Source organism: Mus caroli, unplaced genomic scaffold (genome assembly GCF_978045245.1).
Source record: "Mus caroli unplaced genomic scaffold, Mus_caroli_1 scaffold_16, whole genome shotgun sequence".
Taxonomy (NCBI): domain Eukaryota; kingdom Metazoa; phylum Chordata; class Mammalia; order Rodentia; family Muridae; genus Mus; species Mus caroli.
In genome coordinates, this window is record NW_028227271.1 from 97376016 (window position 1) to 97401719 (window position 25704).

At 45.7% G+C, this 25704-nt stretch overlaps 1 protein-coding gene across 4 annotated transcripts in view; it reads right to left on the reverse strand.

Moving 5' to 3' along the window:
- Positions 1-8985: 8985 nt before the first annotated feature.
- Lifr (LIF receptor subunit alpha) overlaps positions 8986-25704 on the reverse strand; it is a 110655-nt gene continuing 93936 nt past the window's right edge. For all 4 annotated transcript variants that reach the window (XM_085831462.1, XM_021183148.3, XM_021183147.2 and 1 more), the window contains 7 exons: positions 24720-24899; positions 21434-21535; positions 20492-20659; positions 19192-19353; positions 18042-18135; positions 16044-16122; positions 8986-15691 (listed from right to left, as the gene is read on the reverse strand). In XM_085831462.1, coding sequence (XP_085687588.1) covers positions 15068-15691; positions 16044-16122; positions 18042-18135; positions 19192-19353; positions 20492-20659; positions 21434-21535; positions 24720-24899 — 1409 coding nt within the window. In that variant the 3' untranslated portion in view covers positions 8986-15067. The remainder of the gene's footprint in view (positions 15692-16043; positions 16123-18041; positions 18136-19191; positions 19354-20491; positions 20660-21433; positions 21536-24719; positions 24900-25704) is intronic.

Consider the following 25704-nt stretch of genomic DNA (forward strand, 5'->3'; position numbering starts at 1 on the left):
ATAAGGGAAAGAGGAAGACTCATTCAGTCATTTGTGGAGGTGTGACTGATCCTGCAGAGGCCACATCTGCAAAGGGACAACAAAGTTACTAGAGAGTCTGAGGTTGCGTGGTATCTAGGGCCGTGTCCTCAGCAGGGTCTGGGGATCTGGGTCCGACAGAGAAGGCTGCTTTCTTCTTCTGTACCGTGGTTCAGCTGTGCCCTGTGCTATGCATACACATGACTGCAGACAGCTGGCTCCCTGGCTGGTCCCCACAAGGACTTACTAAGGGAAAGGTGAGATGAATGTTGCCCCTCTAAGTGGAAGGAAATACGATCCAGCTCCTGGAAGAGCCTATAATTAGTCTCAGGCACGACTCTATTCTTGTTTGTGCAGCATCCATTCAGCAGAGACTTGAGCTTTGTGCAGAGCACAGTTTTTAGGCATATTAAGACATCTAAGAGATGGCTAAATAAACCAGAGAGGTTTACCCCACACCCCAGCCTTCTGCCTCTTGCGTTTAGGAGCCTTTTTGGCAGGAATCATAGTAATCACAACAGACCCAGTGATCGTCCTATCCTGCCCATGTCACCCGGCAGTTTGAAAAAGAGGCGTGGGGTAGAGTGTGAGCCCCTCTACCTCTCAGTCACCCCTCACCCCAACACCTTCTCCTGGAGGCTCCCAGGGCCAGTACTTCTATGATAAAATAAGAGTTGTTTTTGTAGCACATTTTGAACAGATCGCCTCTGGAAAAAAGATAATCATTGTGATTTTAGCAAAATATCCAGCTGAATGGAGGCCAGAGAATTGTCCTGCAGACCAGTTGTTGATCTCCGCAAGTGTTATCCCGGGGAAACGCAGTGACCCAGGGATGAGGGCCTGGGAGTGCGTGTTGATTCTGAAGCCGTGTCTGGGTGGGAAGCACATGGGGTTAAGGGGAGGTGGGGACAGTGGCACGGTCATGGAATGCAGGTGGGAAGGGGTCCGACAGGTGCAAAAGGAGTGAAGTAGAAGGACCCAGAGGACAAGAAGCTCAGCGTCTGAGTGAAAAGTAAGAGAGGATCACAACTTTCCTCCTCTCTGTGGACAGAGCCCAGGCGCTGCGGAATGAGTTTATAGCAGATGTAATTAAGAGGCTTAAGTCTTTAACCTCTAGCCGAGGGCTTAGACCTCACTCTGTGCAAACAGGCAGGAGATCTGGGAAGAGCTTAGCCTGGACTTGGGAATGGGTTGCTTTCATCTCTAAGTGTAGCCATTATCTCTTGCCACAATAAGGATGGCCTAACTAACACCCACACCTCACCCCTGCTGGTGGTTCACAGCAGTAAGTCGCTCCTGTGCCTTGAGTAGCCAGCCATCTTAGAGACTCTACCAGCGTTGGTGGTCCTGACACAGTAGTTCCCCCAGTCTTTGCTGGAGGTTCTCATATGCAGAGTGACTGAGATGGGAAGATAGCTTGGCTCTGCTCTATGTACCCCTCATCCTGCTGGGCCCAACTGGCTAGTTCTGGCACGCCTGTCTCATGACAGCAGAGGAGAGCTGGAGCACTAGAGAACAGTGCCAGGCTCCTGCACTAGTCCTCGGTTCAGAACTGCGTTGATGCACTATTTCCCCCGCATCCCTGCAACATCCTCAGAATTGAGGAACAAAGAAAAAGATTCTCTTCAATAGCAAAGAGGGGGCTCTTGATAGTGAGAGGACCTACTAAGGGAGTTACCATGGATACAAGAAAGGGTGAAAAAAGTCAGGACCATTAATGAGTCAGTCAGTCCACCCTAACAGATCACGTTATTGAAAGATGTGCCATAGAGGTAAGGTGCCCCCCACCCCATGACCGCTGTCTTCTGCAGAAGTATTGGGGCAGATGAGAATCGATCTACATGAGGCTATGAGAGACTGGCCAGGCTCAATGCAAGCAGCACTGGCCTGATATATGGTAGCTGTGCTTTTCTGAGAAGGGACTAGAAGGGAGCAAGACCTAAGGCTTGGTTTCGTGTGGCTGCTGTGATGAGAGACAGGTTGAGAAGTCTGTCTGGGTTTCGGGTTGGGAAGAAGGTTCAGGGAGTGGTCAGGGAACTGGGGATCCCTGTAATCTCATCTGAGGAGAAAGGGTTCTGTGAGCATCATCAGTTCCTGAAAAGCCCCCTTAATCTGAATCTGAGAAAACTCCTGGGAGCCTTCCACATGCTCTCAGAGGGGATGATGGGAACAGAGAGCTTTTTCTATTAAAGTTGACTTTAATAGCCTTGAGTTCTCTAGACCCACCTAGATCTCCCTGAGACAAGTCGATGGGGTTGTCTTTGTTCCTGCACTGCTCCCAGAACCCCCTGTCAAGCTTGTTGGTCACAGCTCTGACCCGCTCCCTGTTCCCTGTTCTCTGTTTTCTTGACTGCCTTTCACTTCCTGGTCAGCACCATTTAGGCCTTGAGCTGCTCCAACACAAACAGGCCGACCGGTTTCCACACACCAACTGCCCCCAGGTCCACAGCAATGGTCCTTTCCTTCCGATTCCCCTCCTCTGCTTTCCGACAGCTCTTCCCCTCCTCCCTTCCCCACCTCTCCAAGTGGGAGGAAGGATCTCGGACATATGCCCGGAGCTGGCGGGCGGAGTGCTTTCCACTTGGAGGAAATGCTGCATTTTTCACCTTTAACCCAGAAAAATATGGTTCTCAGAGATTTTGTTTTTAGCACTGAGAGTTCCCAAAGGAAGAAAAAGTGAGGAGGGGGGAGGAGGAGGAGGGGGAGGAGAGGGGGCATCACAGCATCCTGACCACCAGCCCTTACCCCATTGGCTGCTCATCCTTGGGAGAGAATTGCCCAAGGGCAGCCTGTAGAGCCTCAGCAGCTGCTGCATACAGTAAGAGAATCAATCACACTTGCAAGTGGGAAGAGGATATGTGGACTCTGGGATCTGGATAAAACATTATTAGCTGCTTTCCCATTCTTTCCTTAGCCTCTCAGCCTCCTCCAGCTTCTGCCGGGCCTAGGAATCAATAGTAGCTGCTCATGTGCTAGAAGTCAGTGAAGGCCTGGCCACCCATGCCAGGGCACTGGAGGAACAGAGTGAGGTTCGATGGCTCTCTGAGACTTTCACCCTGAGGGGTTCCAGAGGAACGACACACCAGCAAGAATCAAAACCTCAGTGCCAAGGGAGGATGTGTGTGCCTGTAGCCCAGCCCACAGTGGGGTCTCAACCCTGAGGTTCTGTCTTTCAAATGCATTGTAATGGTGCATGCAAATAAAACAGATTAAACCAGGAAGAGCCTGGCAGGCGAGGTCATGAAAGGCCAAGTTTGGAGGCTCTCAAGATGGCAGGCATTGGCGTTGGTTGGTACTAGGCTGTCCCCCGGAAGTTCTAGATTACAGGTGACTACATGGAGGCCAGCATATGGCTACCCCAGTTTGACAGTGCAGACTAGCTTCTGGGCTAAGCCTTCAGAGTGATCAGCTTCAAACGAATGTCCAAAGAATGCTCATGTATTTGATCTTAACATTTGTGCCCCTAAGATGGCCAGAATGAGTAGATTTGTTTAGCTCGAGAAGATAGAAACCGTGCCAAAAGATAGGTGATGTCCTGGACAATCTTATGTCAGCTTGAAATGAGGTAGAGTCATTTAGTGAAAGGGAATCTCAACTGAGAAAATTACCACACCAGATTGGCCTGTGGGGGAGGGGAATATGTGTGTGTGTGTGTGTGTACATCAAATCATCAAGCAATATACATATAAATATATACATACACACACACATACACATATATATATGATTTGATATAGGAAAGTACATCTTGACTGTAGACAGTGTCATTCCTGGACTGGTGGTCCTGGGTGCTGTAAGAAAGCAGGCCGATTAAGCCACGAGGATCCAGTGCACAAACAGTACTCCTCCAGGGAGTTTCTTAGTTTCTTCTTCAGTTTCTGCATCCAGGTTCCTGGCTTGAGTTCTTGCCCTGACTTCCCTGACTGAATAGACTTACAAGCTCTAAGGTGGAATAAACCCTTTCTTCCCCGATTTGCTTCTGGTCACAGTGTTGGATCACAGCAACAGAAAAGTAGCTGTGATAGGTGACTTGTCTGAGGTCTCAAAGAGGGCATAACCCTGGCACGGCAATGGGAACAGGATCATAGGTTACACAGGGGCATGCTGGGGCTTCCTGGTCTTCACTGTACTGAGCAAAGGCCTCAAGAGTCTCCTTGTCAGTGTGCTGTTACAGCTCTGTTGAGAGTGAATTCTTCCAGAGTTCTTCCACTGCAGGTGTAAAGAGATGAAACTGCTAGTTATGTGGGATTCAGGCCCCTCTACAGGCAGTTAGGTCTGGATTCAATTCGTTTCCCTCTTCTCCTTTGCCTTCAAGTCCAGAAATAGCCTCCAAAACTCAGGGGAGTTGTTTAAACTATTTCTGGCTAAACGCTGATCCCTGAGCCCCTGACTTGTCTTGGCGAAACCGTGTGCTCCAAAGCAAGTCAGACAGCAGGCAACACCTCTCTGCCTCACCAACTTTAGCTGCTTTCCCTTGCTGAAACATCTTTGTCCTAGAAAGTCTGTGGCCCCTAGGAACTCTCATCCTTTCCTGGAAAGACAGAAAGGAACATCACGTCTTAGCATTTGGAGGAAGTCTCTTCTATTCATCTGTCTGGTTGTTCTGCTTTGTGTAAGATTCTAAGGATGTCTGGAGGCACAGAAGGTTCCCAACACGTAGTGTGGTCTCCCCCTGTTGTCCCAGCTGTCCATCTCTAAGTGGGGGGCCCAGCCTGGGGCTGCAGCCTCCTTGGACAATCTGATACTAAAGGGCTGCAGCTCTGACTTGGCTATGCACAAGAGATCTTGGATAGAAATATCTCCGAGAAGGAAGGCCAGGACGGCTCAAGGAATTTGCCGTTTATACACATTTAATAACAAAAGTTAGGGGCACCAAGCCAGGGGATTAGCTGAGGAAAGCCCTGCTAGGAAGTTGGCTGAAGGAGAGCAGAGTCAGAGAAAATGAAGTATCAGATAGAACAGTGGGAGGAGAGGCCTTAGCCTAAGGGGGGTCACAGGGCCCCCTCGTAATGAACTGAGTGCCTGTGGCGGACATTCCATATTTTATCTGAACTCAGTGGGGGCGGGGGAGGTGTCAGAGAAAACTATGGGAAAGAGGTGTAAAACGGGGTACTGCTTAATAGACAATGTGCCCACTGGTTGCCCAGGGCACATTCACACGACCTCAGACATGAAAGAAATCTCTGTGATGGTTGGCTCCAGCCTGCTGATCAGGCTAGTGGGGTAACACTGCTTGCCAAGGATGGAGGACTCACCTGGTAATCCCTCTCTGTCTGGGCTGCAAACCAAAGCCCCTGGGAGTTTGTTTGGAGGCCTCAGGTTTTTGAGGATTGGTGGTCTGCTAGGGCCTCAGTGAGCCTTGTTGCAGACCTCCCTCCACAGAACCTCATCAAACCATATTCATTTCCGAAACATTTCCTGGGAGCTTTTTCACAAGAAACTGGTGAGAATATAAAACAGAACTCAAGACATCTGGGCAGTAGCCTTTTGAGACTGAGTATCCTCTCTAAGCTCACTCACTGGTCACTCTATTCTTTCAAGGCCGGGAGAGGCCATCTTTTACAGAAGGGTCTTGTCCTTACTTGAGTATCTACCTCATTCAGTTAGGCTCTGGGGATACCAATGTTTTGTTAACTTTAAGTCCACTTATTAGTAACCTGAACACAGGAATAATGTTTTATTTATCCAGTTTGAGACAAGAACCGTGCAAGCCACAGGGCAAAAAATCCCAGGAGTTTCTTAAAATCCTGCCTGCTGATAACGGTTTACTTTTACACACTAAGAATATCCTGTCTATTTGCCCAACTTCCCTAAACAATGAGTCAAAGGCTCATAGGATAGGGAAATTTTATATTCAGAGAGAAAAAAATCTATTTTAGACCTCCTATTTATAGTTCCTGAAAAGAACATTTTCTTTGAGGGTAAGGATGTATTGCCAATGACTGCATGTCCAGGGAGGAGCACAGTGGCCGGGTTGGTACCCTGGGGACCAAGGAAACTGAGTCATAATGCTGCCCTTTCCAGTTGTCACTCAGCATTAACCCCGGAGAGCCCTGGCTCGTGTCTGTCGGCTGTATCTTATGGGAAGTGACAGGTAAGCGTGACTCTGACTTAGGTTCAAATCTTCCTTAGTCAGTTAATTGTAAAATAACCACATTTTATGGCAATGTGGCTTTGAGAGTTCTTATGTAAGTTAGTGGCTCTTGGTACAAAAATCAAGTATTGTCTCTTAAATTCAAGTATTTTTAACATTCAAAATCGCCCACCAGTTTTTTGTTTTGTTTTGTTTTGTTTTAAGATGGGTAACAGGAAAAAAATCCATTATATATAGTTAGACAATCCATCTATCATCTGTCTGCTGGTATTTTATGCATCCAGCCTTAGAAACACTGCTGATAAGATTTTTGAGATGCATCCAAGAAATGAAATCAAGCTCGCAAATTGTTTCAAAGTAACATGTTAAAGAGAGCCAATATTGCCCAAGATTGCATACATTTCTTTTATCATTTTCTAATTTTCCTTTAGTATTGATTTGTCTAATAAAGATTAGCCCACTAATAAAAGTACTACCACAGGGCACTTTTGGTCCAAAGTCAGATATAATGAGGGCTCTTCATCAGCTCTGAGGGGGAATCACCCCACGCAAGATACCCAAGGCTGCACTTTGTCCGTTCTGTCCTCAAAGAAGTTCAAAGACTTCCAGAGCCTCAGAAATGGGATGGATGCTACACCAAGTGGGAACTTGGCAATGCCAGCCCTCCCCCCAGACACCTCTGATTTTCAAACAAAGCCCTGAGAAGTCCTTGGTGCCACGGGGACATGCAAGGACTGGATGAAGTAAGCTTGGGAGTGAAGACCTAAGGACGCTGACAGGACCTCCTCAGTCCCAAGGATGCTCATCTGAGGCCTGGGGTGGAAGAAGTTACCTGAGCCAAGTGTGGCTCTGGCTGAGCTCTAGCGAATCAGACCTCAGGGTCTCTTTCTAAAGCCTTTGCTGTGTACTGTCACCTTCTGATAAGTTGAGGGATGCAGAGGAATGTGTGTCTAAACTCATATGCAAGCGGTTATACCTTTATATCGCTGGCCAGGAAGACGGCCATGTTGAATGCAGACATCTATCCTGCAGGGAATGTTACATTCTTGGACTATAATAAGCCTTAGCATTCTTGTGATACACACTGGAGGCCCAGGCTTTATGATGAGGAATAGGGTGAGAGAGAGGTTAAACATCTTCCAGTGTGGTCCAGGTGATTGACCAGTGGTGATCTCAGGAGCCCACATGGGACTGTACAGCCTCACATATGACAGTGTCCCTCAGAGCCATCTTGAAAATGGAGGAACCTGTCCCAGCCAGTAGTGTCTGTGGTCCTGGGGTAATGAGACTCTTGGTTCGCTTCTGACAGGGTATGCAAGCTGTTTTGCACTGTGACTGGACAAGAAAGGGGGAGGGGATGCCATCTACTCTCAACACTGCTTCCTCTGCCCATGTGTTTTGGCACCATCAGCTCTGAGGGGGAGGGGAGGCAGTGAGGAAAAAAAGAGTCCTTATGCCTTCCTCCCAGGCTGCCTGAAGTGCTGACACAGGTTTGCCATAGTGACAGGCCAGCTGGGGCCAGAAGGGGACAGATGATTTAAATCTGAGCTGGAACTTAAAATTATTTCTCCCCTTTCAAGCATTTAGCTACCAGAAAGATGAATGCACTGGTGTTTCCTCCCTTTTAATATTATTTCTCCTTGACAGCTTATCAAAGTGATTTTCTAATTCTTTTCTTAAACCCACAACTTGAGATTGATCTTCTAAGTAAAAAAAAAAAAAAAATCTCCAATTTAATCTTGAATCAGTTCAAGTCATCATCTCTCATTATCAATTTCCCTGGGTTATAGAGACTGGATGACTTGAAATCAGTTTTCCTGCCGGTCGTTCATGGGGAAGGGGACTGGATCAAATGTATGGGTCATTTCAAATAAATTCTATAGTTCTTTTGTGAAGGATGAAGGGTTGCTATCACATTGTGCTATGATGTTGGATATCACACATTACCACTTACTTATTCATCCATCTCTAGGTTTTTTTTCCTTCCTTTACACTTTTTCTGTTGCTGTAGGTAACAGTGGTACACAATTTGGCTTCAGAAACTCAACCTTCTGGGAACAAGTTCTGCATTGAGAATTCCCCAAAGTACAGACCATATGTGTGAGCTTTTCTAGCACTTAAATATTAACATGTGTTTCACAACTAATCTACAACTGGCTTGTACTTTTACAGGCTCAAGTCGGGTCCATTCATGCTCTGGCTGTGGTAAGTCTGAGCCACAAAAGACAAAGAACATTTCTCTAATGCCACTGCCTACTTCTAAATGACTGGAGTTTTGTTAAGTCAATTGCTATATTTCAAAATTAAGTTGAAATTTTTATGCATTCCCAGAAACTCCTGAAATATTCAGCTCTCTTGGGAAATAATAAATTACAACTCCTGCTTTAAGGACCAGCATTTCTCTTTTCTTTTCTTTTTTTGAGACAGTATGTAGCCCTGGGTGGCCTGGATCTATATAGACCAGGCTGCCCTCCAACTCAGAGATCCCTCTGCCTCTGCCCCTGCTTCCTTAGTGCTGGCTGGGACTAAAGGTGTGCACGACTACATATGGCAATAATCTTGTTACTTGCTAATGCTGGGTTCTCACTTTGTAAAAAGCAATTTGATTTTTTAATTTAAATATAAGAATCCTTTTTTTCTCTATAAATATAACATGAACTTAACAGAGCAAATTGAAGGTGCTGTCAACAGCACAGCAATACCTCCAAATATTAAAGCCACCGCTAAAGCTTCCTGGTTGCTATAGAGTCACTGTGATTATTATGGGATAAGAGTAAGAACTAAACAAAGAACAAAGTGAAGGGCACTTTTCCTAAATGTTTGAGACATGAGGGAAAGCACCCCCAAACAATAAATGTCCAAATTTACTAGGGTAAGATGTAAGAAAATATATTTATTTTTTCCATGACAATACTATGATAAAATTGTTAAATACATGCATGTTTTAAAAACAGACATTGGTAACATCTTTATATAATTAACAGCCAAGCAATAGTAGTTTTATATTTGCAGTGTCTTAGTAATAGGCTATTTACATCATCTATGTTCTTGTGATAATCATGTTTCTCAAAAGATATGGACGCTAAATTCTGAAATTATGCTATAAAGGGTTCAAATTTCCCGTTTTAACAGCGACATAACATTTCACAAAGCTGGGAATGCCTCCGCTGTCAATGTTCGTGAGTATTGTTTTATTCTATACTCAGCTCAGAATCTTTTGAGTCAGAGTGAATCACAGACACACACACATCAGTCTCCTTTAAGTCCTGTGTGTGAGCATTGAAAAGATTCCTTATAGGACTGAACATGATTTTAGGTATTGCACATCATAACCGATCCTTTGATTTAACACAATCAGGTCTGTAGTGATAATTTTGCAAGAAACAAAACGGGGAAAAGTTACGCAAACTGCAATTTCTATCTTCTTTCAGCTACATGGACACACACCTGACCAAACAAAAGTTAGTAAACAGGAGCTAGCATTTACAGAGACCTAAAGATATTTAACATAACACCATCTTTAAAACAAGATTCATTCTACAAACCTTACAAAAGACAAAGACTTAGATCTGTTCACAGTATGTGTGTCTTGTAAACAGTAATGCACTGTAATGCAAATTTGAAAGGAAAAAAGTGGCAATTTCTTAGTGTTACAGGGAAGATGGCTGATGGCCTGTCTGCTAGTGAAAGATCTGGTAAAATAAATTTTTAAAAAATTTCCTAGGAACACTGAGAATTTTCAGATGGCTTACTTTACCTTTGGACATGCCTGTAAGTTGGTATCATCTGGGACTCAGCGTATCTCTCCATCCGGAACAACGTTTTCAAAGCAACTCTAAGGAGAATGTCCTTTAGCAGCTGTGTCCTGGGGTATCCCCTAACATCTACCCCATCACAAGGAGCGGAACAGGGTTTATTCCTCAACACTTCACCATGCTGTTCATACTTTGTTAAAGAATACATCAGAAAGAAAAGTAAGCGCAAGGAGCTGGGTGTTTATAACTGAGCTAATCGGGCTAATCGGAAAAGACAGTGAAAGTGTTTGGATCAAACGGAGAGCATCACCCGAAAACCTCCCTTCAGCCTTTGTTCTAGGACCACCTGCCAAAGGGCTAAGCTGCTCAGGACTTAAGGAAGATGGAATTACTACCTAAAAAATTTTGATCTCTAAAGATATGCTACTGGATGTTGAAGTTAGTTTGGAAAGTTGAAACTGCCCATTTGAGATGGAATAATTAAAAATAAAAGTGCATGTAAGAAATCGGAATAAAATTAGGAAGGCAGCCAATTTAGATGTATCAAATATTCTAGGCATAAGTACAGCAAAATGCCTATTACAGCGGGATTTCTTTTCATGTTGATTGTCTAACACAAAGGCGATCTTGAAGACCCATATGGATCAACTAACATTCATGTTCCTGTCTTTTATCCTCAGCATGGTTTTTTATTTTTCATTTTTAAACTATTCCATTCCAGCAACCAAAAATTGCACACTTGTTTAATGTGCAATCGGATATGGTTTATTTATAATAAAAGTATGCCACAGTTAGAATTTAACTTAAGCAAATTCTATTTACACCTTGGACAAAAACTGCCATTCATAATACAGGAGACGAAGCACTACTCTGGTTAAGGGCAGCCTGATCCAGTCACAGTCTCATAATTAGAAGCATGTGGCTGTTCTAGGCCACAGGACAACCCCAGAAACTCTAACAAGAGGAAAAACAAAACAAAACAAAACTTGGTAGTGCTCAGCTAAAGGTTGCTCCCAATCCTTTATGCCTCCATTTAGAAATAAGTCCTCTGTATTATAATCAGCATGAATATGGTCATGTAATTATTAAGATAAGGGGAGCAAAAATCCAACAACCCTAGTAAGCTAAGAGGTTTAAACAGGGTGAATAGCACTGGGCAGAATCCACGATTCAAGCGAAATCACTTTGAAGGATATTCTAGGGTTATGTCTAAAAGATGAACGTTTTTTGCTTGGCCCCACCCCCACCCCCTCTGTAATTATTTTGTCCTGGACACAGAGGTAAGACAGGTATGACAGCATGAAACTTTTTTCACAAGAAAGTATCAAATCAATTCAAGGAAATGCCTGGAAATATCTTACCGAGACATTGAGTTCTTCTATTGATCAGCTATGTTTGCTCATGCACGCTGCTTGACATAACACATGGCAGATTGGTACAGAGGCATCTCCAGGCTGATAGATAGCTCATGAGACAAAAGCGAACAACTCTGCAGCGAATAGGGTGCTGACAGGGTCTATCTATGAAAGGCAGGCCTGATGAGTCTTCACAGTTCCCTCACACTGTGGGGCCATTTCCACAATGTATCCAAATCTTTCAGTCAATTCTTATCTATGCGAGTCACATCTTAATCTCTCCCATCCTGCAAGACAGTTCCGAGGAATCTGTCACACTCTAGAAAGGGACCCCATCATTACAGACACAGAACTCTCACTGTGTGCCTGGCATTAGCAGCTGATGGCCCTTCTCCCACACTTCACTTGAGATGCCAAGTAGTGCACTTTCAGGATCCTTTCAAAAGCCATTTTGCTCATTTCAACCCAGTTTCAAACAGGAAACAGTAGAAATTACCTTAGTGCAAACACAACAAGTTTTATCTGAGTAGTGCCTAAGCAGTAAGAGACTTTGAGATAATACTTTCTGCATATTGACATATGAAGGGGTACTTGAATTGCAAAATACCATGACATTGACTTCGAATTTCTATCGAGAGGAAACATTCTTAAGCCTTTCACTAAATTAGGTATATTGAGCACTGAAAGGGCTGGGACGGATGGTAAATACAGTCAGGATTACTGTGACAGGAGAGATTTCTAACAAGAGTTCAGTTTGCAAGAACTTCTAAGACTGTGACTTCCTACTGTCATGTCTGAGTGCGACAGTGCTGGGTGTTCGGAATGCAATCCTTCCAGTTCCCCTGAACCATGAAAGCAAGACTAATGTGCAAACCGAGGCTGACAGTTCCTCCCTCGAGCTTCCCAATGAATGGCGGCTTCTGTTGCCAGCTGCAGGAACAAAAGCACCTCTATCACCCAGCTCAGAATCACAACCCAGCCTTCCAGATCTGCAGAGCTGCCGTTGTCTCAAGGCTGGGACACTACAGGTTCAACCCACGGGAAGACTCAGAAGGTACACGTGCACTAATTCATGGGGCATAAACCTCAAAAAGCCTAGTTAAGTATTTAAGAATGTTCTCTTTAATTAGATGTTATTGAAAATGGCCACTCCTAAGTATTAGGATGCCCTCAATCTCCATGTCTCACCAGGGAAGTCTGAATGAAACTGGCTTACAAAAGGGTGTGCATGTGGTTCTTTCTGTTCACCAGACAGAGAGGAACCTAATTCTGGTCGAGATATGTGGAGTTGCCTGGCCAATGACTGGGCTCTTCTTAGGAAGGAACAGTTTCTCTCCTTTTCCTAAGAGCTGGGAACACCTGTAGCCTCTTCTCTCACAGTGACCCCTGACTTCAGAGTATATCCACTATGAGGCCAACTTGCACTGAAGGCCACAGTGCGCACTTACTAAAGTCCCAACCCGTGAGACAGGTAGTAAGGGCATGGCAGTGGTGGCCTGCTTCTCCCCTGTCCTCTTCCTGTTTAGGCTACTCCTATATACACAACCACAGAGGTAACAACACTGCCCAGGGAGGCAGCTGTATTCACTTCAATGGGAAAAGACAGAAAAAAAAAAAAGCTGCCTTGGCCTTAGTCCTACGTCACATTCTCCTACAATAATCCAGGGCTGCCCCGCTTCTGCATAGCTCAGTGGTCCTTGAGAATGGACTTCAGAGGCAGGGTGGGATGAGCAGCACTCTAAACTCCCAACATTCTAGACACCCACGCCAAAAGGACATCCTTTGGACAGAATGAGTCCATTTCTCCTGACCGTTCCCTGAACGTAGTGCGGAATGACGAGCTGTAACCTTCGAAAACTCTGATCCCAATTAGATGGGAATAAGAAACTGAGAAGCTTCACTGGGGAACAAGGCAGAGGCCAAGCAGGCAGAGCAGTAGTAAGATGTTTCAGGGAGGGGGGAAGAGAGGGGTGTGGCGTGGGGGGAGGAGGCAGCAGGGCTTAGAGTGGCTGGGTAGAGGATGGAGCCAGAGGGCACAAGGAAGACAGAAACTCTTTGGTGTTGGCTCTGGCTTGGAATATTTTTCATTACTGAAAATTTCTAAGAGCTACTATATCATGGAGCTCAAAATGTAGTTGAATCCTAGGGTTAAGAACAGGATCAAGACTCTGTCCCTTGTCATCCTGTATTTTTTTTTCTCACATGATTCTTTAGAAGATAAAATAAGAAGCCAGGCATGGTGACACGCACAGCAGCACTTCGAAGACAGAAACAGGTGGATCTCCGAGTCTGAGGCCGGCTTCATCTACATAGTGAGTTCCAAGAAAGCCAGAGCTGCATAGTGAGACCCTGTCTCAAAAAAAATAAAATAAAAAATAAAAAATAAAAATAAAAAGATAAAATCTGAACTAAAAGAACAATCCATTATCTGTAAGACTTGGGGGGCTTCAGATGACACAAGTAAAGGTCATCTACTTACTCCTGGGGTGTTTCAAACTGTCGTGTACCCAAAGGCAGAGCAGACACATGACACACATTTTAGGATTTTACAGCTTTTCTAAGAATCACATTCCCTGTACACATTGCTGATGAGAAACCAGGGTGTATTGAGGGTGCTGTGCTCAGGATCCGCTTCTTCACTGCTGATGGAACAAGCACAGGCCACAACCTACCACTTCCGTAGGTTTTATGACCTCTATTACAGTTTAACCACTAACTGCTCCAAAGGGAAGTTATCGCCCTTTATGTTTAAGTTTATGGATTTGAAGGCAGGGTCTGAGACTCTGGACCCCCAACTGCCTGAGGGGGGAGGAGCCGAGACTCATGAGCAGCATCGAAAGCTCCTGAGAAGCCTCGGTGATCATCAGCCAGCTATTGGTTAGGCTTAATGGCCTATCCTCTCAGGGAGAACTGAGCCTAATCACAGCTATGCAGTCAGCACACACCACTAGCCATTTCTTAGTAGTCATCTTACGTAGTAACTCATTACAATTATCTACCTGTAAATAATGATAAATTCGCTCTTACGAAGCAGACCCTATAACATAACACAAAGCAAACAGAGAAAATTTGGGCATAGTTCGAGAGATTTCCAACATTAGGGCAGTCGACTGTACTAATGGAAGCTGTCGTGCAAGCTACATGATAGGAGAAAGGTTTTCACACCCCGAGAAAGCAGGACGGTGTGATGCCAATTCGGACTGGTCAGCGTCGCACTTGCTTTTTCCAAGTTTGTACCCCTGAGACAACTGTTTGATAACCATTATACAGTAGGCACAGAAATCAGCACGCTTTATCAAACAGAACAACAGATAGCTGCTGCTGCTGCATTGAAAACGAGATTTGCTTTTGTAAATGCCGTGGACAGAGACATCATCATGGTTTTAAGATCTGTGTTTGGTTCTCCTCTAGACCACAGTAAATGTCAGGCAAATTAACGTGGTTTGACTTGGGACGGTTTTCTCCCTTGCCTGTAAATCCACTAGCAATCCCATACCATAGAACGCTGAGGAAACCATTAACAACAGAAAACGGTTGTGAGATCTGCTTGGCATGTATGTACTAGACAGAGTTGCTTAGTCTTGAGGCCCTTTGGGAGGGTTCTTTGGCTCAATCAAAACCAGCTTCAAATCTTAAGTTTCCTCGGCTGAGGGCTGAGTCACTGCACTCTGGCTTTTGGGATACATTAAAAGCACATTAACACTTCTAGTGTCACTTGCCCAGAGTGAAGGTCCCTGGCTATCAACATTTGCAGGGTCCCTCCAGAAATGCCCCAGCTGCTGCCAGGACAGCGACAGGGAGGACTTACTGAGATGGCAGACTGAAAGTGACAAAGGGTGACCTGGTTAGTCATTTGGTTTGTTCTGGAAGAAGTTTGTAAAGGACCACCCTCCTCCATTAGATTTAGGAGAGTCTTCGTCTTTAGGAGGAATCAAAAATTGCCTGGAATTGATGGAGCACGGACTTCCAAAAGAGACAACTTCATTGTTGCTGTCTGTGGACCTCGGGGAATCTGGAGAGACCAAATTCCAAGTGTTTACATTGGCCTGAGGTCTGTAACCGGCAGTCTTATCCTCTCCATCTTCTGCTGCTGTGTCTTCCACAGCGGGGCTGATGGGAAGGCGCATCTGTGGCTTATAGCCTGCCACCACCACGGGATCCACACCCTGCTCTTCCTCTGCTTTGGCTTGTGGCTGATACATGGACTGCACATCGATGTACACGACCTGGGAAGCCCCTCCCACTTCATCGGCCGCGGGGTTCGTTATTTCCTCCTCGATGATGGGTGGGCAATAAGACACGACCACATGGTTCTCAGGGTCCACCTCAGATCTTTCCCCAGGACGCTCAGCAACTGGGGAAATTATTTCTGTATCTTCTATTTTAGGGACTATCGACCGAGATTCCAGGACTTCAACGTTGTTCGGGGTACAGGGGTTCATTTCCAATGTCTTAAGAGCATTGCTTCCCTGGAAATAAATTTGGAACAGTGGTTAAGACGGCAGCGTAGCACGCTCCTGTGGGGCCCCTCATATTTTTTTCCACATCTGTTTATAAACATTTGCCTCGGCAGCTCTAGAGTTCACATCCAGAGCCAAGCTACTTTTTTTTTCCCCTCCTTGTCAATATTTTTCTTGCTATTAATAGCAGCAAAAGAATCACGGTGTGAACGCTGAAGACGAAGACCTCTGGACATGAGACAGAGTTAGACATGCATGTTCTGTTCTCCATGGGGACACCCACACCTCCCAAGCTTCTCACAACAGACAGAGGAAAGGGCCCCTCTGTCCCCAAAGACAACCACGGAGAAGGAAGGATTACCTCGCAGACACTCTTCTGAAACTGTAAGGCCTTACAGTTTTCTGGATTGGGAATATCTGGGTAGAAGGTTTCCTTAATCCTTCAAATAAAGAATGGATTTGATTTAATTACCATCACACAGTGATCCTGTAACAAAATGTAGGTACCATCTAGCTTGGCTTGAGATGTTTTTGTGACAATGTCAATGAGTACCTGAGACACAAATAGAAGCTCTTTACGCCAGAGCTTCAGACACAGGGCTTCGGCGTGAACGCTGTGAACCACCACTCTATGCTCTAGCTAGAAGGCCTTATTTGGCTCAAGGAAATGAAAGCAAATAATTTACAGTGCCGGCTGCCATCATGTCTCACATGAAGTAGAGCCAAGTTTTTACCATGAACCGGATTAAGCAGGGTCAAAAGGGCCGGTGAGCAAATGCAGTACTCTGGTTATCACAGGGGTCTGGCCCGCACGAGGGACACTTCCAGTGCATGGAAGTGCTCGACCAAGGTTGGTAAGTGCACAGCATTGACATTAAAGCAATCAATTCTACTTTCATTTGTGTGTGTGTGTGTGTGTGTGCATGCGCATGCATGTGCATGCATGTATGTGTGTGAGAGCATGTGCTTTTTTGTTCATTTTTCTTTAGAGGTAGAGACTTGCTATGGTAGCCCAGGCTGCCCTTAAACTTATGGCACTCACTCTCCCTGCCTCAGCCCCCAAGTGCTGGAACTGCAGCCATGAGTCATCATATCAGGTTAAATAATAACAAAAAGTATTAGAGTTTGCAGCCATGAATGGCAGGGAAACGGCTTGCCGAGCTGAAGGGGGGAAAAAGCTACAATCTTAGGTAGAAACTCAACATCAGAGGAAAGATTTGTTCAACCCTCTGTATTTTTATACTCAGAAGTACTAAGGACACTATTGTTTGGGATTCCTCAAGGATGGTGACTGTGTTAACATGAGTCTGAATGTTCCCGCTTCTGGGCCTCTTTTTTTCTTTGTGTACTGAAATGGTTGTTTTAAAGTTGGAATTAGTTGCCGAAATAGGTTATTCTATTTGTGTATTACTCCTTTCACTTGGAAGCCAGGAATCTTCAAAACACATTCTCTTCTGTCACTAACGATGGCATTTTAAAGAAAGTGGAGCCCTTTCTGTGATGACTGCAGCCAGTTTGTCCTGTCCTAGCCAGGACAGTTCCTGGCAGTCACCCCAGAGCCCACTGCTCTCCTATGAACCCCTAGCCCCACTCACACCTCTCCCCCCCTCTCACTTTGCCCAATTATACAGTGCCTCCAGTTTCAGAGTCTACCTGAAACCACTCTCTCTAGAATGTCCTTCACCCGAAGCCCTGTTACCCTCCAGGGCTCTCCACAGGGCAGCCCTCCTGCTTCCTCTTCCTTCCCTGTAAGCACATTTACTGATGTCCATGCTTCCCTGGCCCTCTCTCACGCTCTGCTGGGAGACTCCTAAGGACCAGGCTTGCTTTATTCACAACTATAACCTCTTTCTGATGGAAGGAGCATTCACAAGGAATAAACAAATGAACAAAAGAACCAGTTCTAATAGGCCATCAGGACCCATCTAGATCATTAACTTGGATATAAATTTGCAGATAGCCATGGTCAATTTATGTGTGAAAATATCTTTGAAGGGGTGCGGGGTGGGGAGAGGTAGAGGTGTGAGTGGGGCTAGGGGTTCATAGGAGAGCAGTGGGCTCTGGGGTGACTGCCAGGAACTGTCCTGGCTAGGACAGGACAAACTGGCTGCAGTCATCACAGAAAGGGCTCCACTTTCTTTAAAATGCCATTTATTGTGATAAATTATTAGTAAAGACAATAGGGAGAATGACGGCTTTTACTCTTTGAGTTCTTAAATATTTTCAATAAAATGTTATTTCTTACTTGATATTGAAAGTCAACCTTCTAAGTTAAAAAAAAATGTCTGACATGCATAGCATGACTGCACAATGAGGCTTGTAAAAACAAGAGGGTGAATACACACACAGGTACCATTACCATTCTCTTTTCCGATAGCAAAGGATGCTTGTTACCACGCCAACAATGACAGCCACGGCCACTGGAATGAGGATGGCAATAATCAATCCCACAGCTGAAAAGAAACAGTTATCAATATTGAAAATCACCACCGGATGTATGGAGTCCACAGACATTTATTATCTGAAGAGACAAAACTCTAACTGATCTAGGGCCACCAACACTGGAGTATGATTACTCAATCCTGCCACTGGTGACATATAGGCCAGCTCTCTCTGGTGTGAGGAGGGGTGGGGAGGGCTACCCTGTGCGCTCTGGTGTGGAGGCTTAGCCACATCCTGGTTTCTAACCATGAGATGCCAGCAGCACTCCAGTTAGGACAGTCAGGAACATCACCAGACATTGCCAAGTTGTCTTCGATGGGGCAATATCACGTCCAGTTGCAACACTGTTTTAATGCCTCACGGCCTTCTGGCCCTGTGCTCCAGACGTGGACAAGGACTCCATCCTGGTGGAGGGGAAGCCTGAAGCCAAATGGAAGCTTTCTCCCGGTGAAGGACAGCTAAGGCTACCGCCCTTGTCTACAGCCATCTCAGACTTATCAAGTGTGGTCTTGCTGAAGTTTAGAGAGTGACTGTCTCTTACACAATTCCCTAGACCTATTAAAATCAAACTAGTGTGGAAAATATTTAAATTGCATTAAAAAAACCCAACTATGCATTTAGGGTTGTAGATTTGGGGTACATCCCTAAATTGATTAATTTCTTACATACTTATAGGGAAATAATTGACAGCAAAAACAAAAAGAGTTCGCTCATAGCCTTTGACAGTCTGCTCTTCCTGACATAAAAAAAACCAATGAACTGTGAAACCTTATAACAGTGGTTCTCAACCTGTGGCCTGCGGCCTATCTGGTCAACTTCTATCTCCCAAAATATTAACGTTACAATTCATAACAGTAGCAACATTACAGTTATGAAATAGCAATGAAAAGGATTTTGTGGTTGGGGGGTCACCACCACATAAGGAACTGTATTAAAGGGGTGCATCATTGGGAAGGTTGAGAATCACGGGCCTGGAGCTTGGAACAAAGATGCCTGCAGAGTCCCCAGATGCTGAGGACACTGTCGCTCCAGTGGCAAAGGTGTTTCTAGGGCCGTGTTGAACTTACAGTTTTCCTTGGTCACCACAAACATGCTCTTCTCTGGGCCCAGACCACCGTGTGTATAGGCTCGCAGGACCAGATGGTAACTGGTTTTACCCTGAAGATCAGCAATCCTCAGTGTCTTCTGGGATATGTCAGTGATGTTCTTTAGCTTGATGTCAGAATGATCTAAAGCAAAGGATAATCTCACTCACCCTGAGGTCACTTTAAACTCGGGGATGTACAGCCAGACACCCTGAGGGAGAGCACCTTGCTGCTGCCCACACCCAGCCAAAGCTCCGGGGCCACAGTCAAGTTCTTCCCCTGCCAGTCAAACCATCTAAACTACTGCCAACTCTGGCTTCTCTGACTCTGTAGGGGACGTGGCGTCCTGTAAAATTTACATGTACATTTGTTAGAACAATGCCTGGCATACAGCAAGCACTCCATAAAAATCACTTCCCTGTCTGCAACTAAGGGAAAACTCTGATCCTCCTCCCTGCAAAAGGTATTTAACCTCAGGCCCACCCTGAGAAGGGGGTATGATTTCACTCATCCACTTTCAGCCATGACAATAAATGTCTTAAAACCGTGGACTGCCTCTTTTCATCAGGATCCGCTGTGGGGAGCCACGGAGATGGCCTTCACCTATGGAGCTTCTGTCTAATCTCCCGTAGAAGGCTTCTCTGCACTCCCGGCCATGGCCACCACCAAGCTAAGCCCAGGTCTTCCACGGCTCCCAGCGGCGCCTGGGTGTCAGAGAACCTGGGAACCTGGTGGCTCCAGACTCCTTGCAGGCCCAGGGACCCTGGAGGCAGCTCTGGCTCCTGCACCTCATACTCTGCTTACCCCACCCCAGAGCGGTGTCCCCGGATTGGCTTCCCCATGGCCACCCAGGTGACAGCATAGCATAAGTGTAGTCAACTCCTGCATCATCCTGCCTCCCAGAGTGTCCTGGGACCCATTAACCCAACAGTCTGCCACCATTTTGATTCCAGATCATAACTGGGGCTCTGAACCCATTTTTTTTTGCCTCTTTGGTTATTAAATATAAAATCACATTAAAAATAAATAATATCATATGGTGTGGTTCATGTAACACTAGTAAGAAGTTGCCACCATTCTGTGGTGCTTATAAAGTTTCTAACTAAATAAGCGATTTTGACTTTGAAAGAATTTACATTCTATTTATTGTATTCTCTTTGAGATAGTTCTGGAGACTGTGCTCAGCTGTGCGGCAGCCGCAGCCCCTCCGCTCTTGTGTGGCCAGTGGAAGTCTGTCTGTCTGTCTTTCACAGCACTAGAACCCAGGCGGTCATGTACTCACGTGGTTCCAAGCTCCTCGTCTTGGGCGTATCTCTCTCTCCTTTCTGAAAGTAAAATAAATACCCTCTTAGGAAGCCTCGGAGCTCTTCCACGGGGATGTCGTCCCATTTCACTAATATCGAGTCTGCCGACGTATCTTCCACGGTGAAATTTGGCGCGACAATTGGAGCTGTCAAAACAAGCAGTCAAGCGCTGAAGGGCAAGGGAGTGAGTGCTCCAGAGACTTCTGGCTTTAGAAACACCTAATCTTGGAATTAAGCTGTGCTTTTTACTCAAGCATGAATTCCTCGGATGATTGAACAATTCTATGCTAATAACCAGGCGGAGCTCAGGGAGGAATCACAGCCTTTACACAGACAGGCATCCAGGGGATAACCTGTGCCGCATAGATGGTTTTTTAAAAGATTTATTTATTTATTTATTTATTTATTTATTTATTTATTTATTTATTTTATACATATGAGTATGCCACCATTGCTCTCTTCAGACACACCAGAAGAGGGCACCAGACCCCATTACAGATGGTTGTGAGTCACCATGTGGTTGCTGGGAATTGAACTCAGGACCTCTGGAAGAGCAGTCGGTGCCATCTCTCCAGCCCCCCATGTGCCGCATATTTTAAGTGACCGCTCAAACAGACTTCAGGGATACTCCCCTCTCTGGTGTTAGGCCTGGATACATTTCCAAGTTTTTAAGCTTCTGTAAACACAAATCAAGTACGACAGCCATGATATAACTTCCTCAGTGTCAAGACTGAAACTGTGAAATCAACAAGCAGGTGGAGACGAGCGACTAACAATTTTGATAAATTTGTGATAGGAATTATTTTATCTTCTTTAATCTAACTAAATTCGGTGTGTTCTGGAGCGTGACTCTTGCTACTTGCCTATTTACACGTTCTTGTGTTAGCCAAACTTTAAGAGACCTCACACATTTAACTTACCCAATTCTCCTACGTATCCAACTATGGAACGTAACAGTTGGTATCCCTGGTTAGTGCACCCATAGAGGTAGAAGTTGTATCTTACTCCTGGCTGAAACTGATCTGTAGGGTAAACAAATCAGTGGGCTTTTATCAGTCTATGTGGGTAAAGCAAGAACACTTATCTTAGAAGCACAAAATTTATAACATGCTAAAATTTCCAAAGCTAGCTACAGATCTATTATAAAAATATATTGGGTGCTTTTTTTTTCTTTTCTTTTTTTTTTTTTTAGTTTTTTTTTTTTTAATTAGGTATTTTCCTCAATTACATTTCCAATGCTATCCAAAAAGTCTCCAATACACTCACCCCCCCCCACCCACCCCTTGGCCCTGGCATTCCCCTGTACTGGGGCATATAAAGTTGGCAAGTCCAATGGGCTTCTCTTTCCAGTGATGGCCAACTAGGCCATCTTTTGATACAAATGCAGCTAGAGTCAAGAGCTCTGGGGTACTGGTTAGTTCATAATAATGTTCCACCTATGGGGTTGCAGTTCCCTTTAGCTCCTTGGGTACTTTCTCTAGCTCCTCCATTGGGGGCCCTGTGATCCATCCAATAGCTGACTGTGAGCATCCACTTCTGTGTTTGCTAGGCCCCGGCATTATCTCACAAGAGACAGCTATATCTGGGTCCTTTCGCTTTTTTTTTTCAAAATTGGCAAACATTTAGGAGTATTCAGCAAACCATGACCATCTTCACGTCTATAATAATGAAAAGATCACAGGATGACATTTCTTCGAAGACACAAAGGTAGCTGAGGCTGACATCTTATTCCTACTTCCCAGGCACCACCATCCGGTCAGCACGGTCACGGTGTGCTAACAAATGCTTTCCCTCACCTATGTGCCACCATTTTGGGGATGGACAGAAACGACATGTTTCCCCTAGTCCCAGCACTAGAAACCCTGCTCAGCTCAAAGCTTTGGGACACAGGAACCAGGCCTTTGGTGCTTGCTTCCCTTTATAATATGCACTGAGTGATGGACACACAAGACGTGTCTCAAGTTTTTTTTAATTACTTTTTTAGGTTAGCACACAAAGTAGTGAGCTTTATCATAGCATCTCCATATAGATGTCCTTACTCTCCAGTCCTTTACCACCCCCTTCCTTGTGTGCCCCCCATAACCCCACTTCTAGATGATTCTCTTTCTTCAATTCCTAAAGCACCTTTTAATGTCTCATCAAATCTGTAAGACAAGACATGAGAAACAGGGAAACACACGAAGAGCCCTTCTCATCCCAGAGAAGCTGGCCAAGCCTGGGGAAGACACAGGGCGAGGGCAGCCATGGGTCTCAGGTAGTAAGCACGGGATACAAGGAGAAGTACTGATCAATTCTAAGGTCGGAAAGAGCTCCTCCAAGTGCTCTCTGAAGAGGATGGAGGAGTGGGAAGCAGGAGGAGGCTCATCTTGGAGGAAGACAAGGCCTTCGTGAGGCCCTAACAGTGCAGCAGGCATCTGTTTCTGGATGGAACATATTCCAGTGTGGCTAATACAGTGCTTCTTTAAGCCACATGCCCAAAGAACACCTGAACCCCAGAGGCCCAAGTGAGATGGTCAGCCTCAGAAGTCTGAAGGAAACCCGAGCTTCTGTCGCTAGCTGACTTTTCTCCCTACACTATTTTTTCTAAAGTGTTCGCTCAGTGCTTCCAGGTACTAAGTAAATACTGATGGCAAGTCCAACTCAGCCAAGTGCATTCAATTTTGTGCCTTACTTCCCTGGGGGGCCGGGGGGGAGATATACTTGAGGCTATGGTTTTATATTGCATGTGAACCCATACCTTGTTTTATGTTAAAATTACAGATTATCAATATTGAATCGAGTATGTCACTCAAAAGGGCCTGCTGGGTGATGCAGATATCCTCAAAGAGAACGGAGGGCTGAAGGAGAGGAAGACTGCATCGAGAGATGAACAAGGGAAGGGGTCAGCACAGAAGCTCAGCAGGGAATACCAAGATCCCCAGCTTTCCCAGGCCCCGAGTAGCGTTCAATTGTGGCCCCACTGCCTCCTAACTCTGTGACCTTCCCCAAGTCCTCGGTGCCTTTGTTTTTCTCAGCCACCACAGAGAGCCTGCTCACGCACAGTGGCAGCTATTACAGCAGCTTCTCTCATCCTGAGGGGTCTCAGTCACAACTTGTTCTCCCAGAAACACTGCCTGTGTCGCCCTGTCCAAAGGCACCCTACTTGCTCTGCAAGCCCAAGAGGGAGAGACGGCAGGCTCAGCCAAATCAGTCCCACAGGAAAGGACTTGAGGGCAGGCGTAGGGAAGAGAAAGATGGAGGTGACCAGAGGAGAAAGGGAGCAACAGAGAGGACCACCACCACCTTAGCCAACTGCAGAAGAGCTCTTACAGAGGGGAAAGATAGCTGAACTCACCGTGGCTAATCACCAAGTGCAATCCTTCCCCCTGTAACAGCAGAAACAGCAAGTGACCAGAACCTGTCTTAGCGAGGGAAGCAACTGAGGGCCCTTTACCCTCCAGCTTGCTTCACCAACACAGAAGGAAGCCCCAGTAGCTGATGTCTCTAGGAGTATCGTGACCTACAGGCCCACTACTGGCTCTAGAAAAACCCCAAAGGTGTAGGCTCACACTGATTCCGTAGAAGGCATGGTAGCCCTGCAGGGAGGGAAGCAGCCACTTCCAAAGGAGAAACTCGGTTGCTCTGAGGATCCAAGCCTCACTGGATGCCACATGTGTCAGGCTGCACCGTCAATGGTGGCTCACTTGCTAAGGCTCACAGGCTCACGGGCAGACCTGTGCTCGATCACAAAGCTAAAAGACACCCCATGCCCACTTCCATAGAGTTACCCTGGTCCTCATATTAGGGAACTGTTGGTGGTGGCTTTGAGGCCTCAAGGACCCAAGTCCTGGACGCATTAATGCAAGAGGGCACTGACTGCACTGACTTGGTTGTTCAGAAGTGCGTTCCCAAACTGTTTCATCTTTGACTCCCACTGAAGTCTATTTTATCAAAATGTCACCGCTTATACATTCCCTTGTTTGTTATTTATCAATTTTCAGAGTACAACAAAGCTATCAGAGCATTTCAGAGCCCGGTGTGTGGAAACACACCTTTCATTTCTGCAGAAGCAAACAGATCGCTGAGTTTGAGGAGCTCTCAACAAAAACCCTCCCCTCAGATACAAATCTATGCTGCTCTCTCTGATGACCTATCACGGAGTGGTAGTCACCTCTGTGTGGCTTTTCACAAGCCCCTTAAAGGCCTCAGGGAGACACGGATTCTTACCGGACTCTATGACAGTCTCAGTGCTGTTTGAAGGAACCTTCATCCAGTCCAGGAGGCAGGGCTCAGACCGAGATGAGCCGCACCATTTAATTACGTAGTCACAAGTCATGTTGGGGTCGTGACGCCAGGTGAGGAAGATCCTGTTTCCTATCCCCACCGCTTGCTCTACTGTGATGTCGTCTTCAGCAAGAAAAGAAAGATATTTTATTGACAGTCAAAGTAATACCAGAGGCAAGCCTCAAGAAAATGGGCAGTAGTTATTGAAGTTATTTCACTGAACACAAACTTTAAAACAGTGGTTAAACTAGGTAGCGATGCTTAGCAAAGAGATAATACTCTCTTACTGGAATAACTATAGAATCTACCTTTATTCATAAAATAAATCACACAGAAGCTGAGGAGAAAATATAGAAGCTTCTAGAATCTGATAGACACACAGTAGGATCTAGACTGGTTCTGGAATGTTCAGCATGGCTATGTGGAGGAAGAACCAGGGGACAACTAACTCTTGCTCTCCCCATCCAAGGTGAGCAGAGCTCCTGGGAGAGGGACAGGCAGAGCACATGCAGATGGACCATCCAAAACTGAAGAGCTGAGCATCTCCTTTCCAGGACCCCTGCATCCAGGGCCCAAATGCTGGGGGAGTGAGGGGAATGCAGAAGGGCTGACACGGCCATGCCATGAGGTGAGGTGAGCAGTGTGGGCAGAGGCATTTCCCAGACACCATGAGATACTGGGGTGGGGGTGGTGTGCACACCCTGGGGAGTGAACATAGGCACTGCTTGGCTGTGGGAGGTTTGCTTGTCTGTTCAGCTGGACCTGGGCCTGACAGATAGGTGAGGATGCAGGTGAGTCACGGAGACCAGAGTGGAGGACAGCCCAGCATGGCTAAGGAAGACAGGGGCAGTCTCCCATGGGGACAGGAGAGAAGAATGACTTCTTCAATTAATTTATACTTAAGGGTTTTGTTTAAAAGAAAAAAAAA